Source organism: Stegodyphus dumicola, chromosome 3 (genome assembly GCF_044657685.1).
Source record: "Stegodyphus dumicola isolate Sdum_Otavi_A_Nest chromosome 3, ASM4465768v1".
Classification (NCBI taxonomy): Eukaryota; Metazoa; Arthropoda; class Arachnida; order Araneae; family Eresidae; genus Stegodyphus; species Stegodyphus dumicola.
In genome coordinates, this window is record NC_140770.1 from 211235794 (window position 1) to 211253993 (window position 18200).

Consider the following 18200-nt stretch of genomic DNA (forward strand, 5'->3'; position numbering starts at 1 on the left):
TTTAAAAATTATTGAATTATGTTACTCGTATCTTCCAGTTAAGGTTTTAATGCCTTTATTTAATCTGCATGCGATAGTTGTAGAATTATCATCAATTTAAAAGTGGTTTAAGTGCGGCTAAGCCTAGGTTTTTTTTTTTTTTTTTTTTTTTTTTTTTTTTTAAACCATAGCAGCCATATTTATTTATAATTGAAACGTAGAAGAATAGTGATCTCAAATTTTATATCTCAATATTTGAAACGTAGTAGAATGCTGAATTAAGTCTTTCTGCACCTTCAGTGTCGTTTTACCGAGTGGGACCAAAATGAAGTTTTATGAACCGAAAAATCTTTGCTTTTGCCTAGAAACTGTAATTTTAAATGTAATTTTTTTTTCCAGTTGTTTTAACTGTATTTGGTGTTTTGTGTTTTTCTGTATCTTTCAATTTTTAATGAAGATATTTTGAGTTTTCATGTAGTTTTTGCCTTTCCGCGAAGTGAGAACTGAATTAATTAAATCAGAAATATATCTCTAATGAAATTGGAGGTTTAAACGAAATGCAGGAAAAAATGCGTATAATCTAATATTCCGTACAAGTACACAAGTAATGTACACATCAGTTTTTTACTTACGATTTCCAATCTAGCCGTTCGTTCAGAAGCATCACTATTAACATTTACAATTACAAAATTATTTCAGGTATACCTAAGTTAATATGCGTTATTTGTGAACTTAATTAAAAAGTGAATAAAGATAACATTAATAAAATATTTTATTATATACTTAACATCACTTCACAGACTGATGGAAGAGGAGAAAAAACACTTCACAGACTGATGGAAGAGGAGAAAAAATGAAAATTCTTCGCTTATACAACACTGTACATGAGAAGGAGAGAACATTTTATCGAGATGGATATCAAACTGAACATTCCATTTCACTAGTGAAAAGTATACAGGAAGAGTCACTGAACATATAATATACAAATACTGTGTTTCACAATAACTCAACAATACACGTTTTCACCAAGTACTACTAGTATGTTTCTAGACTAGGCATAAGAACTGGAAAATGTAATAAATTAAGATTTTAAGGTTTCCCAATATTTTTCAGCATAAAAAAGAGATAATGTTAAAATTGAGATCATGTGTATTAAAAATTAAAACACTACTATGATTTCTTCTGCAAATTGTGAATTAGACAATATATTACTGAATACAGCAGTGGCAACAATTTCTATTCATATTACCAGTAGATTAACAAAATTACTTCTTTTCCATTAAAATAATTTGTCCTACTTCAAAAGTATCTCATCTAAAAATTCGGAATACTTTATCCAAAATTAAATGATTATAGACCCAATTTTCTTAAATTATTGAGTTATTTTTAAACCGGATCTATAAATAGTTGAAAAACTAGAGAATTTTTTTTTAAAATTCATATTTAAACATGAAGCTCATTGAGTATCACTTGAGTTATTGAGCAAATATTCCTTTAAAAAGAAATATCAAAAACTATTTGTTAATTTAAAGTGCCTAGTAATAATTACTACTATTCATAAACTATACTTTTTTCCACACTGTTTAAAGAAACTGCAATCTGAACATGTGCACAGTTAACGCACAACACTTTCGACGGATAGAACAAATTTTTAAATTTACACACAATTACACTTCACAGTTATTACAATATCTGGTTATCAATATATATGAAATTTAAGACTTCTAATCATACACGCATGCAGAAATAAATTTAATGAAATATACTCACAACTGCTCGTATATTTCGATAGTTGTGAATATAAAAGACCACAATAATAATTTTATTATAGTAAATCTACTTACAATTAATCCTTATTCAAAGTAAAATATAATCTTTCTTTTAATACAGTTTCAACATTACGTATTTCAAACTGCAATAGCAACAATAACACTAGAATTATTTACACATTTTGAATTTTCAATAATTCGGAAACTTCTTCAAAACTCAATTCAGATCTTAGAATAATAGTAAACAAATAGGCAAAAGATAATTAAGAGATTAAATTATGTTTTGCATTCTATACTTTCCTCAATTTAAGATAAATAAAAAAATTATGTTTGAATTTATTTTTCTACTTGCGAGATCAAGATTTTCAGATTTACTACACAAAATCAGTTATGACAAAGAACATAAATAACTATTGGAATATTTCAATTAATTTAATGTATATATTACGTTAAAAAACTAATAATGATGACTTAACACGTGTCACAACATACATTTGTTCCCGTAAAAAATTTGTGTATTATAAAATATTTGGAATAATATTTCAAATATTTTCAGTTGAACGCTTTAATTAAAAATTTAAATTTCTTAGTAATGTTGCCATAATCCTTTAAACGTAAGTCATTATTCACTTTCAAATTGCTAATGAAATTAATAAATCAGAATAATTATGCAATTTTTATCTGTGGTTACAATGTTTTCCACCCTAAAGAATCTAATAAAAAGTATCTACAAGAATCAGAAACATTTCTATACAGAAAATTATATTCAGGCAGTTAAATAAAGAAAATCGTCTGTCAACACATTTTAAATACAGCGGACCAGATAATAAATTAAAAAAAAATTAATGATAAAAATGTTCAATAATGATTCAATAAGTTCTGCTCCAATATGGAGTGTCACTGACTACATTTTGGAGACACCAGTTCATATAAATAACGCACCGGTGTAAGATGGAACAGATAAGTTACTGATACGGCAATAGAAATAAAATGACTTAGCAATTTTGCTACTTCCATATTTAAACTCTTTACACTTTTTAGTCCTTTCTCAGAAGTCTGTTCTTTTGGCACAAAAAAAAAAAAATAGTTTTCTGCTTTAAACTTCAGAGGTGTTTATCACTTAACAAGTGTTTATCACTTAACATCCAAGAGGAAACCCAAACTTGGAATAAGAAAAGAATTGTATCACATGGCTTCCAGAAACAAATTCTAAATCCCTAAACAAAAAATAAAACCTTCAAGGGAATTAAAAATTCCCATTACAAATTTCATAATTCAAACTTCTAAGGATGTCAACAATTTTAAAATTCTTTACATCTTCAGTGATATTTTTTAAAGGTTAAAGATATAAATTTTTCTTATTCAGTCACCTTTGAGAAACTTCTAAGCAGAAAAACAGACATAAAAAAATGTCAAATATATCCGCGATGAATAAAAGTTCGCTACTTTAGAAGCAACACTTCATCTATCTGAGGATTCACTTTATTCTCGTTCTATGACTGTCTGTGGGCTTTGTGTTTCGACTATGTTTGGAGATGTTCTGTTACTATGAGGTGGGGTGGTGGTATCTACACTGTTCGGCATATCAGTGGATGATGGCCTGTTGCAAAGTAACATGTCTTTCAGGCCAGCAACTTCAGATGCCAGTCTCTTCAATTCGAACCTCAACTGGAAATTTTCCGCCTGCAGATCTACACTTGCGCCTTTATTTCTTCTGGATAGCCTTGCCATCTTTCGAGGAGGTTCAGATTCGGGTGACGAACCTTGTGTGTCAATTTTGTGAATTGGACTTTCCTTTCCACCACCAGTACTACTGTCTCCATCTGAGGATGTATCTTCTCTTCCACTACTACGGCCACTATCTGGGTAAGTCGGGAGAGGAACAAAAGTGTCTCTGTCTCCAATCAAAGTTTTGTGGCGAAGTTTAAGTGGTAAACAATGTTGTGGATGGATCTGGACTTGGATCGGTTCATCCCCTGAAGACCAAGAACATGATTCATCCCCATTGGGGGATACCTGGGGGGAATTCGCTTCTTGTTGAATACGTTGATTGGTGTTATGGTGATGTTGCTCATAATCACTGTGATTAATGTTCCCATTGATAGCCAAGCGCTGAATGACCTGTTGCTGCAACTGTTGTTGCTGGTGCTGATGATTCATCAACATTGCCTGATGGTGCTGATGAGATTCCTTCAGAGCATTTTCGTGGCACTCCTGCCACTGCGCTGGGTCTATCATATGCAAATGAGGCATCATATGATGGACATGATGCTCTGGAATACTGCCATTAGAAGGACCATGGTTGACCATCCCATTTGTGTTATTGATCCCATTGCTTTCTGGAACAATGCCACCTCCATTTGGTAGAAGTGTGCTAAGCAACTTACTCCTCCGATTCCTTACATCTACTGGAGGACATGGTATGTGCAGTTGCATATGTTCAGGGTTGATGATGGGCTGTGGTGGTAGGGAGAATTTGTCTCTTAGGGCAACAAGTTCGGCCCTCAACAAAGCATTTTCCTTTGTAAGTTCCAACATACGAGTTTCTAGTACCATATCATTCAATCTTCTTTTTTCCCTTGAGCGCTTTGCTGCTTCATTATTGCGCCTGCGTCTATCCCAGTAACTATCGTCTTTCTTATTATCAGGAATAAACTCACGCTGCTTACGAGCGGGAAAAATTTCCTTTGCTTTCAGAGCTGCCGTCAAGTCTACTGGCACTTCGATAGGATTGCTCCAGGCAACAGTCGTAGGAGCAGCGGAAGTTGGATAAGGATTAGGTGACATACTGTTGGTGCTGCTACAAGGACTAAGTGGAGAATAAACTGTTTGGGTATTGTTAGAGCCGTTGGAGCTACTGGTTGAAAACGGTGGTGTAGAAGATGGTAAATCTGATATCCGGGTTTTGTTCGAAGATGGCTCAACAGCCGTGATCATCATCATGGATTCAAATAAGTGCCTGAAATAAAGGGTAAAATATAAATATATATATATATATATGGCACAGTTCATGAAACTACACGATTTATCAAAACGCTACATACATAAAGATGTGGGATAACATTTAAATTTGAAATCGAAACAGACCTGCAGAAGTCTTTCTGTTAATTTAATTCGTTTCTCTTCTTCTAAAACTTGGTACGTTCGTTTACATGCTTTAATATTTGTTGACGTATTTAATTTCTGAATTATGGTTTTCATTTTCATAGTTTTATGATTTTCATTCTAAAGGCGTCGCTAACGTATTTCATTTCTGTTAATCGTTAAGTATGTATAAATGTTATAAATAATCTTTAAGTATGTATATATTTCTATTATAAATAGTACGTATGTAATCTATATATAATAATTCAAATGCACATTTACATAACAGCAAAAAGTGAAACCGTATCTTCATACAAAACGTTTCAAAACCAGTAGTATGTCTCTTCATCCAAAAAAACCCATCTTATTAAAAGAAATGCTTTATCACTGGTCTGACTACTTGAGAAACATTAATATTCCATGCTCTGTACTTTTAAGATGGGCGTTCGCTTAATATTTATATTGCCTACCACCTGTTTCAGCAGCCTGCCATAAAGCCATAAAGCTTTCAGCAGCTTTGCTCTTTAAAACTTTTCAATGTATGAAAAAGCTCAGAAAATACAGATCGTTTATTCAGCTATAAAACTGTCTCTTTAATCATCCGCTACGTTACATCATTATACGCTTACAATTACCAAGAACATAAAATGCATGAGAAACTGGGGGCTGAACACTTTTTTAAATAATTTCGGAAAAAAATTATAATTTTAAACTGCAAACCCGATATATCGTTTACACAAATAAATTCACTATAATCTGTTACTTTAGAACAGGCACTTCCATGAAATTTATATCTGCAGCAGAATAATTCCTGCAGAAAACAGTTACATACTCTAATTTGTTTCTCCTAATTCCGTCTGCGCAGCGATAACGATATACGTTACGATCCGTAAATGAGGGAGGGAAAGGGTCGCTATGCACTTCAACGCCTATTTTAAAGTAACAGATTATTGGTGCCTTACATGAATTAATCTGATAGTTTAGTTTAGTGACGGAGGACGTGGGCACAATGTTTAACTGCCTCAAGCTCAGCATAATAAAATTACCCTGATGAAAATAATAATGATAGGGCAGAAAAACACAGTGAAAAAATAACAATGATGTAGTAGTTATATTGTTTTGTGATCTGGAAATTAAAAATAGGCTTTTGCTCCTTAAAAAGAGAACCCAAAATTTGTCTGCCTCTAAAGCGCATGACTTTGTCAATGAAAATAATAAAGTTGGAGTTTGCCTTATTTTGGATTTGAAGTTAGAGCGGTTCTGCATTTTAACGAAATCATTTTTGATCGTAGCGTTTCCCGAAGTATACAAAAAAAATATTTTCCCACTATTCACAAAAACAAAAGCCAAGTAATCCCTAGCTTGCTCATTCTGGGCCTTTGTATATGCTGGTTGTATCACGGGAAAAAAACCCTCATGAATACGAAACGGTTAGCAATCAGTTTATTCATAAAACCTTTACATATGCCATCAAAAAGTGATGAATACTTGTCAAGTAATAATAACGGGATAATATTCCAATTGGTCCTACAGCGTGCTCAAGTCGACGTTGGATATCATGCCGAAAGGTTCGGAGTTCGAATCCTACGTGCGGTACGGTTGGTGATGCAATCTAGTTGAGATTTACTACGGCAGACTGGTTATTTTTTTTAAAGACGCTGACGATAAATTGCGCAACTTTAAATTTGTTTAAAGACATTTTTGCTGAGATTTCATAATTTACAAACGAACTGAAACGTCTAATTTGTCTTCTAATATTTCTCCGTAGGAAATAACATTGTTCTCTGTAATTCGAAATAGGAGAAAATACTACACATCCGAAATGTTACTAGCAATTTTTTACACAACATATACTCATTAACAAAATATCATATCCACATGAATGGTACGCAGTTTTCATTTTGAGTAAATCTTTCGTAAATTTCCTAATTGAGTTTGAAATGCATCTGTGTCTTGTAAAACTGTTTTATCAAATCAATAATTAAATTAAATATGCACAGAAAGTCCTTTTTTGTTTTTCCCCTCTTAAATATTAATGTTATCAGGTGACCAATACTTGAAAAATGGTAACAATGGGCATGGAAACTGTGATACAAAACACTGCTCTGCCTTTTCTTATAATGAACAGCAGCATGGTGAAATGACCAATCCATATTTTGGCGAACTCCTTCAACTCTATAAGGAGGGGGAGCAATATTTCTGCATAAAGTTTCTCAACTTAGTTCATATGCGTACAAAGAAAAAGGTTAACATTATACGTTATTGCTCTGCTTCTCAAAAACATACAGATTTTTTTTTACTCTCTTATTATGAGAGCCTTTGTTTCTATTGTTCTTGAAAACCCGTGGTGTTCTTCAGAACCCGTGAGAAATTCATGATTTGAGTAGGTTATTTTGGAAAACTGCCTATAAAATGCATGATTTGCTTTCAAGCTGGCCCTTCATTAATTTCAAACATACTGTGTGAATCAATTTTGGATAACTTTAAAATTTCAAAAATTAGATATCACATCACCTGGGAATCAAAAACTAATATTACAGTTTAACGAAAACATTTTTCAAAATCATAACATAATTTAAATCGCTTTAAAATCATAAATATTAATAATAATGCCTTGCACTGCCTTTAATCCTTTGTAATACCTTGAACCGATGCATAACTATTAATTTTTAACAATAATTAGTAACTAATCAGTTACTAAAACGTAGGAAGGAAACCAACCGCAAAAATCTTATGTGGCTGAACTGCCTTCTTGGAGTACTTCAAAGGTATTTAGGCTCATATTCATGTTACACACAGTAAAAAACATGTCACCAAGTAGACAACCGGCCAGCTCACCATTAGGAAATGAAGCCGTGATAAACTATCAGGATTCAGAGATTTTACCTTACATCTTCTGTTCGGCGTAAATTAATCGATATAAATAATAAAAGTATACGCAAACACTCGGACATTACTTTTATCAAATTCGTTAAATTATTTAAATACCAATCAAAATTATCATTTTATAATATTTGAACACATCCTCTTAAACATACATAAAACATATAAACTTTAAAAAATTAATAAAAGTTAATGGGATCTATATAATCGTTTCAAACTTCACATGGTTTTACGAATCGCGTTGTTATGAAAAAAGTAATAAAATTTATCAGCTAACTTTAATTTCTTCTAGATTTCTTTAAGGTCGCAATTTTTTCCTTTAAATATATTGAAAAATTATTTTGAAAGTCTGTGAGATTTTGAACAGCTCGCATAGAAAAGTAATTTATAAACACCGAAACAAAAATTTAAAAATTCTTTGGTATGTCAATAATGAGTTAAATATACAATGATACTACCAAACATTTATATACTTTTTTTAATTTTTGATGGGAATATTAGTGATATAACAACAAAAGCGTTTTGTTATCATAAACGACATTACTGATACCTATTATATTACAGATCTGTTACTGTACGATACGCAAAATTTCCCTTTCCTGTGCCCACCCCTTTCTCAACCGGCACATTTTGAAACCTTTAAGGTTCAAAAAACGCTTCATGCCCTGCCTACACCACTGTTCGAGAGTCAGTCATATATATATGGTAAGAAGCAATTATTACGCAGCTTTTTCTACGTTAAGAGCTTTTTGAGAAGGTTAAAATCATCATTTTAAAAAGGTTAAAAAATTATTTACAGTTTAAAAAGAATCAATAACAGCTTCTCGAATTCTATACGCATTTACGTTTTCACAAATAAAATTATACAATTCTCCAGATGTATTATCTATAAACTTTAAACTTTGCATTCTATTATTTATGTAAAAAAATCAACATTATACAAACTTATATAGATAAACAGTAAAAATCTGAAGAGAATCCTTTTAATAAATAACTTTTCTTAAATTCATAAAATAACAACATTCACTACAATCTCATAAATAATGTTAAATTAATTTGAAGTTACGAATAAACATTATTTGAAATCATATCATTGTAGATCGGAGCTTTAACAGGCATGAAAATTCGAATTTGTTCTGACATTAAACATATATATATATATATATTATTGAAAAAAACCACGAAACTCTTGAGCAATTTAAACCTCATTCTGTTATATTACAGAAATTTTAAACCCTCACAAAATCAACTCTACAGTAAAAACTTTGTAAAAATTTATAACTCTCTTTATGCGCTAACGGTAACCTCATTTCAAATCATGAAAAACCGTAACCAATATATATATATATATATTAAAAATATTCAAATAGCATAAATAAATAATTTAACGTTTAAAAATTACTCACAATATTTTCCTTTAAGAATAACTGCTTTGAAGAATCATAACGTCTCTTTAAAAAGTATCCAACAGTAAACAGTTTTCAAATATCCAATATGCAATTATCAATAAAAACGGACGAATAGCAAACAGTTCAACAACTTGAAAGCGCAAATCCAAAACTAAATAAATATTTCAACTCCAATTGCTGCAAACACACGAGGAGTAAAAGTTTATTTTTGGCAAACGACAACCGCGCGGCGAAAAGATACTTGATGAGGAGAGAGTCGAAAGAGAGAGTGAAGTTATTCTACTAACACAAAAACGAGTTCCATACTAACTTCTGTGGTAGGATTAAAACCCTCTTTACGTTTTCTTCCACCACGTGACCTCGACTATTAATACAACTCGCCAAATCCCATCGCCAAGTGCGATGCACTGCTAATATACGGAAGAAATTACGAAAAGGATTCGCTTTCTTTTTTTTCATTTGTTTATTTTTTTACTCTCTATGTCGTTGGTTTTTATCAGCTCGGCTAGAAAAGCGGTTGTTGCACTCTCACTAGTATCAGAGTTTTCTGTTTGAAGAGCTTGGTGCGTTTAGTTCATTATTGTATGTTTCTCTGACCTATTTAATGAACTTGTGCATTATCTTTCCCTGCACTGTATATAGGTGGGGTTATAAAAGGTATTAACTTAAAATGGGAAGTGAGCAATTATTTATTCTTTTAAAATTATCCATAAAATTTTGAATAACGTAATCTTCCACCAAATATGGGCATCTGGAAGCCCTAATTTGAAATTTGTAATTTGTTTTATTACCGATTTCATATTTTGTAAAACTTGTAACGAATTGTAAATTAACAAACTCAGGGATTTCAAATCGAGCTATGGCAACGTCGTACAAAGAAAAAAAAAATATTTTTATCTCCAGCGCGCGAAGCTGTGTATCGGAAATTCTAAATTATATGCTCATTTTAAAATTATTTTGTGATACTGCTCTTGAACTGAATTTTATGGTTTTCAGTACGAAGAACATGATATTTAATAAATAAATAAATAACACAAAACGTTAAAAAAACGCCCCTTTGGGCGTAATGTAAACTTTCAGATTTTATTTTTAGTTCAAAGGAGCAATTCGCCCAGATGGACTATTCATTTCGTTTTGGCATTTTGCGTTGATTCGCTATAAGCAATGTTTTTTCTTTAACTCATTAGTTTGTGATATTTTATGAACTACTTCACAATGCTTTCCTACAAAAATGTTTTCTTCTTCTATTTTGCTCTCTGTTCTTCGTTTATTTATTTGCCTTTAATATAATAATAATGCCAATAGAATTACGGGTAATGCCTTCCAAGACTCCAACGATCACGTGAAATCGCGTATATTATCGACCGCTATATGTATATATTATTGCACTCTACTAAATTCTGATTTGCATAAGAACAAATTGTAATGTGAGATACATTATAATTTATATGAGAAAATGTTCTCTACGTATAAAAGTAAGGGAGTCTTAATTTTTCACCCTAATTCAGTCTCGGCGTCGTATTATGTCTGTAGTGGGAACTGCTTTGAAATGGAAAGTAATGACAGCCTTTAGGCCGCTCTATTTCACCAAGCTAATGTCCGTTTTCACTTAACTAGCACTTTAAAAACCTGTTAGTTTAAAGTTTTAGAAAGCCTTTTTCTGTCTAATTCGAACTGTTGTAATTTTCTTAGCTTAATAAACGGTACAATTCCATTAATAAAGAAAGGTCAAAAAGGAAAAAAAAAAGTCATTCCTTAAAATATCAAGTACTAAAAAATAAAGAAAACAATAAAGTAATGAAAAATACGAGTCATTTTATATATTAAGCTAATAATTATAATATTTTTCTTCTAGAATTTTTTGGGATGGTGGATGAGTACGGATAATTGACACAGCCAACACGAAGGCATCATTGTAACTTTTTTCTTTTGTATTAATATTTTTTGACTTTAACAGTAATGTTGTATTTGTTTAGTAAATTTTAAAAATTCTTCTATATTATTCTCGGCAAATCATATCGGGCAAATTTCCATATAAAACTACTACGCTGATGCAGATGCACTGAAACTTTTTGTAAACAAAAAATGTAAAAATGTCTTTAAGCGAATTCTTTTTTATGTAAACTCGTTCTCATTTAGATTTCTATGCGAACTTCTCTTACTGCATATAAATGTTCTCAATCATTAATTTTTCGACGCTCTAAAATTACCTGCGATCTCAGTATTTTATCCTGCAATGAGTTCTAGATCTATGATCTATTATCATCTATTCTTATATCCAATTCCAAATGCTTTGTGAAACATATGACACGATCATTTCTAAACATTTCCTTTTCGGAACACCTAAGTTTAAATGTATCGATTTTCTATATGCGACTGTTTTTTCTCATCAAAGAATAAAAAGCGTCAACAAAATGCGACAGTAAAGTAAAAAATATAACTTTCAAAAATAAATGACAAATTATTTTAAGGATGGAAAAATGCAGATAACAGTTAAGCGGGCTATCAGTCGTACGAGAGAAGCTTAAAATATGAAAGATAAGCAAAAAAAAAGTGATTCATAATTCTGCTAAATTATTGCTGAAATATCAACTAAAATAATGTCTCCTCAGTTTGAATTTTTAAATTAAGAAGACTTTAATCTGAGAGAGGTATGGATTTTAAACCCAGTTATTCAGTATTTATCGACAGAATATATATGCATTATTCTCTCTTCCTCGGAGAGCAAAATACTTTGCTGTACGTTAAAAATGTCTCAAATCCTTTGGTAAAATAGTTTTTAATAATCAATTCTGCTAATAAAAGAACTGTAGTACACTTCAAAGGTAATAAATACCTGAAGAGGCACTCAAAATCAAACATTTTAACAGTCCTTGCATGAAAGCAATAAACAAGTCGTTAAATGAAACCAATTAAATAAAGCTTCTAGTTCTTTCCTTTAAAATGGTACAAATATAATATATAAAGCAGGAGCTAATGTTAATCTACCGTAAAAAAAAACAAAAACAAAAAAAAAAAAAAAAAAAAAATATTATCATTCTTGAAACATCAGTAGTTACAAAAGTGAAAGTATTTTCTAAGCGAAAGTATAGAAAGCAATAATTCAACTCCTACGCTATCACGTTTGAAAATTTCATACTGTTATTTTTAACTGCACTTTCACTCTTCATTTCAGAATTTTAAATGTCCGCCAAACGAGGGTTGAAAAGTCGTCGTCTGCATTCAGGAGGAATGAACGACCGTGAACGAATAAGCAAGCGCGATCGAAATAGAGAAATATGAAAGGGAAAATAAAAAAGAAAATTGCAACAGATTAAAAAAAAATAAAACGTGTCATGGGGAGAGCTAAATAAACAAAAGAAAAACAACCGCAATGAAAATAAAAAAGCAACAAAAAATAAAGAACACGAGAGAGTGCAAAAGCGGGCCAAGGCTGGCTGAACAAGTGCAGCAAGCAGCATGGTCGTTTGCGGCATCTGGAATCAGGTAACCCAGAGAAGCATTCGAATAAGAAGAGAGAGAACGGTTTTTCAATTTTTATTTAAAGGCGGATTGTCTTGTCTCTATAAGAAGAGTTGAGTGAAATCATCGGCTGCGAAAAGTAGGTGGAGGATAAATATTTGGTGATGCCGATGAACTTTCGATGACGCTTTTCTTTGTCGTCATTCCAGACGATGAACCCTTGTACGGAAATTTCTGAACTTTTCCCATTATGTATTTATTATACATGCCCTTAAATCCATTGCTGTATCCTCTAATGAAACAATTTTAATCAAATTTTGCAATGAAACTCTTTACAATAGTTTCTATGTTTTACGGCACCTTCATTGATATAAATTCCTAAATAACATAACTATAACATCACAAACAAAAACAGCTAAATATATTATATATTTATGGCAGGTAGGTATTTAAAAATTTGCAGGGATTTTGGGTACAGAACGTAATTTATTATTGTAATTTTTACTGCTACTTAGGTGTATGATTTTCGCTTATGGTATTTATTATCACAATGAAAGCATGAAATCGAAGTGTTAAGTGACATCATTATAAAGAAAGAAATAAAATCATGACATCAGTTCTCAAACATTATTCAGATCACAGTATGTGCTGCTCAACTGCACCTAATGCTACACATTCTTAAAAAGACAGTCAAATTAAAAAAACTAATTAAAATTTTAACTCTTTAATTTTTTAATGCTTTGAAGTTGAGAAAGGAAATATAACATTAACGTAATTACCAGGTATATAATAATTACATGCAAAATTTTATTACCTTGCAATAAACTGCATCGATGACTGCATCGATGTACAAAACTTACCACATATATTCAAAATATAAAGACACATTAAAATGTACAGAACACATAACAGTTTTGAAAAAGGGGATGATAACATTTTAGTTTTATTTCCGCTTCAGGATGACGCATGTTGTACATACAATGGGAAAAACAACGTACTTTATATATAAATGTAAATTTATCTCTTAAATCACCATTCAAGATTGGCGAAATTCTAAGAAAGCAAAAATTACACCACATTAATACGCACATTTATATTTACTATGAATAAAATTAGTTACTACACTAAAGAAAGTAAGTTATGAATTAAAAATAGAAGGAAAAAAATCCTATGAAAATTTTCATATAAAGCTTCTTAATGTCAACCAAGCTTTACTAACAAGATAATAATAATATTCATTTGCACTTTAACTTATTTCTACTTTATACAGAAGATGATGAAATACTTATCAGCGATTTGATCTGATTGGACAAATATTCTGATTAATATTCGTCTTCGCTTCAATCGCGTTAACTGTCTGCGCTTCAGATTTATCTTGAAAATAAGGCAATGGCTTTAAAAATTCCTTCTGAATGGAAACTATGACTACTATCATTAACGAAGCGTTACAAAAATATAAAGAACTTTAACTATAGTAATTAAATTCTCCGCTTACAAAGGATATGACAAACTCTTGAAACTATAAATGACTCTTCAAATAATAAATGCTCACATAATTTACACATGAGTTACAGGAGAGTCTAAACGCCACTTTTAAACTTGCTCCATCAAAGGCGTTTCGTTGAACTGGAGACAAACCGTAAACCCGACAGGAAAAATTGCCTTATTATGAACTCTTAGGTTTTTATAGGCAAAGTTACTAATTATGCTTTAAATTTATTAGCTGTTTTTAACGTAATAATTTTTCACCTTCTGCCTACCAAACTTAAAAGCAACAACAGTTCGGAAACTTGTCAGACGTTTAATAATGTGTAAAGAGATATTGGTTTAGCACGACACTATTCCACGCACTTTAAATACTGATAGTCAAACGTCTACTTTTTGGAAGCTTCACATAATTTTTGAGCTGTTAACAATAAATAATCAGCTATAAATGTAACTATTAGGAAGAACTTCAAATTAGAAGAATACAAGCTTTATACCTTTTAATTTCAAAATTAATGGCTCCAAAAAGAAATACATTGATATACTTCAATATGAAAACTGGATGCAATTTCAGTATCTTTCGCCAAACCTTTCATGCGTTGATTTTATTAATTTAAGTGAAAACCACAAATATGTTATTTTATTTAAATTAATTTACTTTGCTAGCGCACACAGTTTGAACCCGTTTTCCTGTAACGCAGAATTTGTGTCATTGTAATCGCGAAACTTACCCATACTGTGTTATCAATTAATTGTTTACCACCAGTATTCCTAGCTATGTGTATTAAAAACATCATGTTCATAAATTACGTATCATCTCGTATTTTTCATAATTTACATAAATTATTCTTTCAGTTACTACTGTCGAAAGCAATTTGTTTCAGTAGTTATTGTTTATTGCATATTTACGCTTTTGTAATCATCAGATTCCTTTTCAAACAGAAAGCGCGGATACATAAAATTAGCAAATTAATAATCCAAAATAAATACTTCGTAATTACTTACTTAACATTCTACAAGTTAAATTTATGAATCTCTAGGCACAAAGTAATTAACAGTAAAAGAACAAATATGAGCAAGAATATGCCAAGAAATAATTTTACTCTATTTACATTTTAATATTCTGCCTAACTCCCAAATTTGTTAAATTATATCAAAACACCGTTGAACAATTACAATAATCTTATAACATTTCATACGAAATTTTAAAATCATTCTCCATACCAACTTTATCCCTAGTTACGCATTAATACATTTATTCATTATTCCTAACTTGAGAATTACTGGGTTAGAGCAGAATTTTTTACGTCACAAACATTTTCTTGAGTAGTTTATCGAAAATAGTTGGATTGTTTGCATTACCTTATAATCTACTTAGTTTGACAAGGGAGCGAATTAAAATTCTTGCAAGCGGTCTTGTGCGTAATCATTTCTCAAAAGTGTCGCCATTCAGAAAAACTTAATATGTTTATCTTTCATACTTAATCAGTCTGCAAATGCTTAGTAAACTGAGCGATTTGAAAGCAATAACTGGATTTAGTAAATATTTTTTTTTTAATTTTTTAATAATTTGTCTAATTGTAATAAATTAGAATACATTTAATTTATTATATTCGACAGACGATTTTTATGAATATTTGTATTAATTTAAATAATATAATACTGAAATTACTAAAAGATGGTTCTAACGCCATTTATTTTAAACCTGGTACATATTTATTTATTTTTTAATTAATTCTCCCAAACAACACATTGAATGGAAACTCCAGAAATCTTCAATGTACAATTTTTAATTGATTACTGTTATTTTCTTCCCCCTCTCCGAAAAGAGTCTAACCTCAATTTAAAAAAGCTAAAAATTCAAAACAAGCGCGAATTCTGTAATTTTAATCGTAGTGCTGCCATCTATCGACTGTTGTAGAAACTACTTTCTGGTTCATATTATGCTGACAATATTCGGCAAAGATTCTTAAGTAAGAGTAAGTTATATGTATTACACTTTCACGAATCTCATATCCAGTAAATTAAATCTATTATTTAATCTACTATTTCATATTTTCAGGCGCATTCGCAATTGATTTCGGAAGGGTGTATTCTTACAAGGTTCTTTTCAACAGAATCTCATATTCCTACTACAACTACTGAAAAGCAGAAAAACCAAGACGGTGGGATGAATAAGAGATTAATTTATAATTTCAACAGTATCAGTACGGCCAGCCGCTAAAGAGTTATTTGGTTTCCCTTGCTTGCAGACTTTTGTTTTGCGATAATACAAGCTTCCCATACATATATAATTAAAATGTATGCCTGCCAGGAATTACTGGAATTCCCTGTGCGAGTTCTCGTGGTATTAATGTCCAAGTTTGATATTACAAGATACATGATTTGAATCCCAAGGAAGGCACAGTTGACTTTCATGTTTCTTCGTGTCCGAATTATAATTTTATGAATAAAAAATCAGTCATTGCCTGAATTTGGTTCATTAGCTTGGGTTCCTACAATCACTTTGTTCGTGAAGAATAATGGAAGGAATTCCCTCAAACGCCCGAGTACGCTCTCATGGTGTATGTTATCTCGACCAGCTAACGACTGTCAGATGCATGATTCGAATCGTGGCAAGAGTTTAGTTTATTTTTCAAATTTTTTGGTCAGAAAAACAGAATATACACTATTCATATAAGGTTCTTATTTTTCAATTTTTCGGAAACATTTCCATGCAATGGTAGCTTTAAAGAAGCATCTAAAATATCAGGGACGACTTTAGAGTTATTTGTTTAATAATTATGTTTACAGAAATGTTTTAATTGCTATTAAGAACGATTTCTTTCAATTTCAGGAAACTCATTTTGAATACACCAAATAATTTTTTACGTATCATGAATTTTTCAAATAAGCATTTCTTTATCTTAACCAGCAAGTGAAATGTAAACAACGTGTTTGTTGTCCTTCGTTTTGTACACGTTACACCATTCACTTGCGTTAGACTTGAGAAATGTTTTAACAAGATGATTCCCAGTCTTCTGTCATTGAACAGACATCTCAGTTTATAGCAAAGCTTTCACTTCCAAAGTACTACCAAACAATGAGGGGTAAGGCTTTTAATTCATTTCTCAAACTGTAATACATTGCTATTAAGTCTAGTATAGTTAGCCATTTGGGGAATAATCGTTTCTTCATAATTTTTAAATATACCTGGCAAAGAATATATATATGTAAATTGCTTTTGAACTCTTTATCTACCTACCTACCTACCTACTACTTGACATATATCTATATATATGTAGTGTGTAAAGTCATTAGGTTAATTGGAAGCAGAAAAAATGAAAAATATGCAACCGCCTTCGCAGGGAATCGAACCACGGAACTCTTAAATACCGGGTCAGTGTGCAGAACCACTACACCACGAAGGCACGCTAGGGAAGTGGGAGAAATACCTTATAAGTGTATATGTATGTATGTAATATATATATAAAAATTAGCAGCGTAAATTAATTTCTCTTCTCTATTCTTAAAATAGTAACTTCTATTTGCACTGAGTCATTTCGAGTCTGATCCATGTCATATGACTCTTACATAATTCTGATAATGTAAATGAAACTAAAACTCAAACAGCCAATATTAATTTTATAGCAATATTAACTATTCAATCAAAATGCATTGAGAACCAAGATTAACTCTCACTGAATTAAGATTTCACCCTGAACATAACGCATTTGCTTTCTACACATTCGCCTAGCTTGACTGCAGTCTATCTGCTCCTTCTTTCTTACTGAAAATTTATCTAAAACGTAAACTTTTCGGAATAGGCGCAACTAATGTGCCACTTGATTGTGGCCACAACATGTTTACTGAAATAAAAGTTGAATTAAATACACCTCGACTGCCAAATTTCTTATTCATTGTGGATCGGCGTTTCAGCAGTCTACGTGGCCAAAATTCTACGTGGTCCCCCCACGGATTCAACCGCTTGCGTTCTACTACAGAATCTATTACATATATATTTTTCTAGCCAGAATTTTGATGACTTTGAGATGTTGAAACTCAAATCCACAAGAAATTTGGCAGTCGAGGTATATTTAATTCAACTTTTATTTTGGCAAACATGTTGCGACCACAGACAAGCTGGCAC

The 18200-nt window shown here is 31.3% G+C and overlaps 1 protein-coding gene across 7 annotated transcripts in view; it reads right to left on the reverse strand.

Moving 5' to 3' along the window:
- Positions 1 to 733: 733 nt before the first annotated feature.
- The window catches only part of vri (nuclear factor interleukin-3-regulated vrille), a 290281-nt gene continuing 272814 nt past the window's right edge, over positions 734 to 18200 (reverse strand). For 6 of the 7 annotated variants that reach the window (XM_085813833.1, XM_085813832.1, XM_035362969.2 and 3 more), the window contains one exon: positions 734 to 4707. In XM_085813833.1, the coding sequence (XP_085669959.1) occupies positions 3231 to 4691 (1461 nt within the window). In that variant the 5' untranslated portion in view covers positions 4692 to 4707 and the 3' untranslated portion in view covers positions 734 to 3230. Of the gene's footprint in view, positions 4708 to 9121; positions 9460 to 18200 lie in introns of those variants that run through there. The other variant, XM_035362968.2, reaches the window with a different exon arrangement.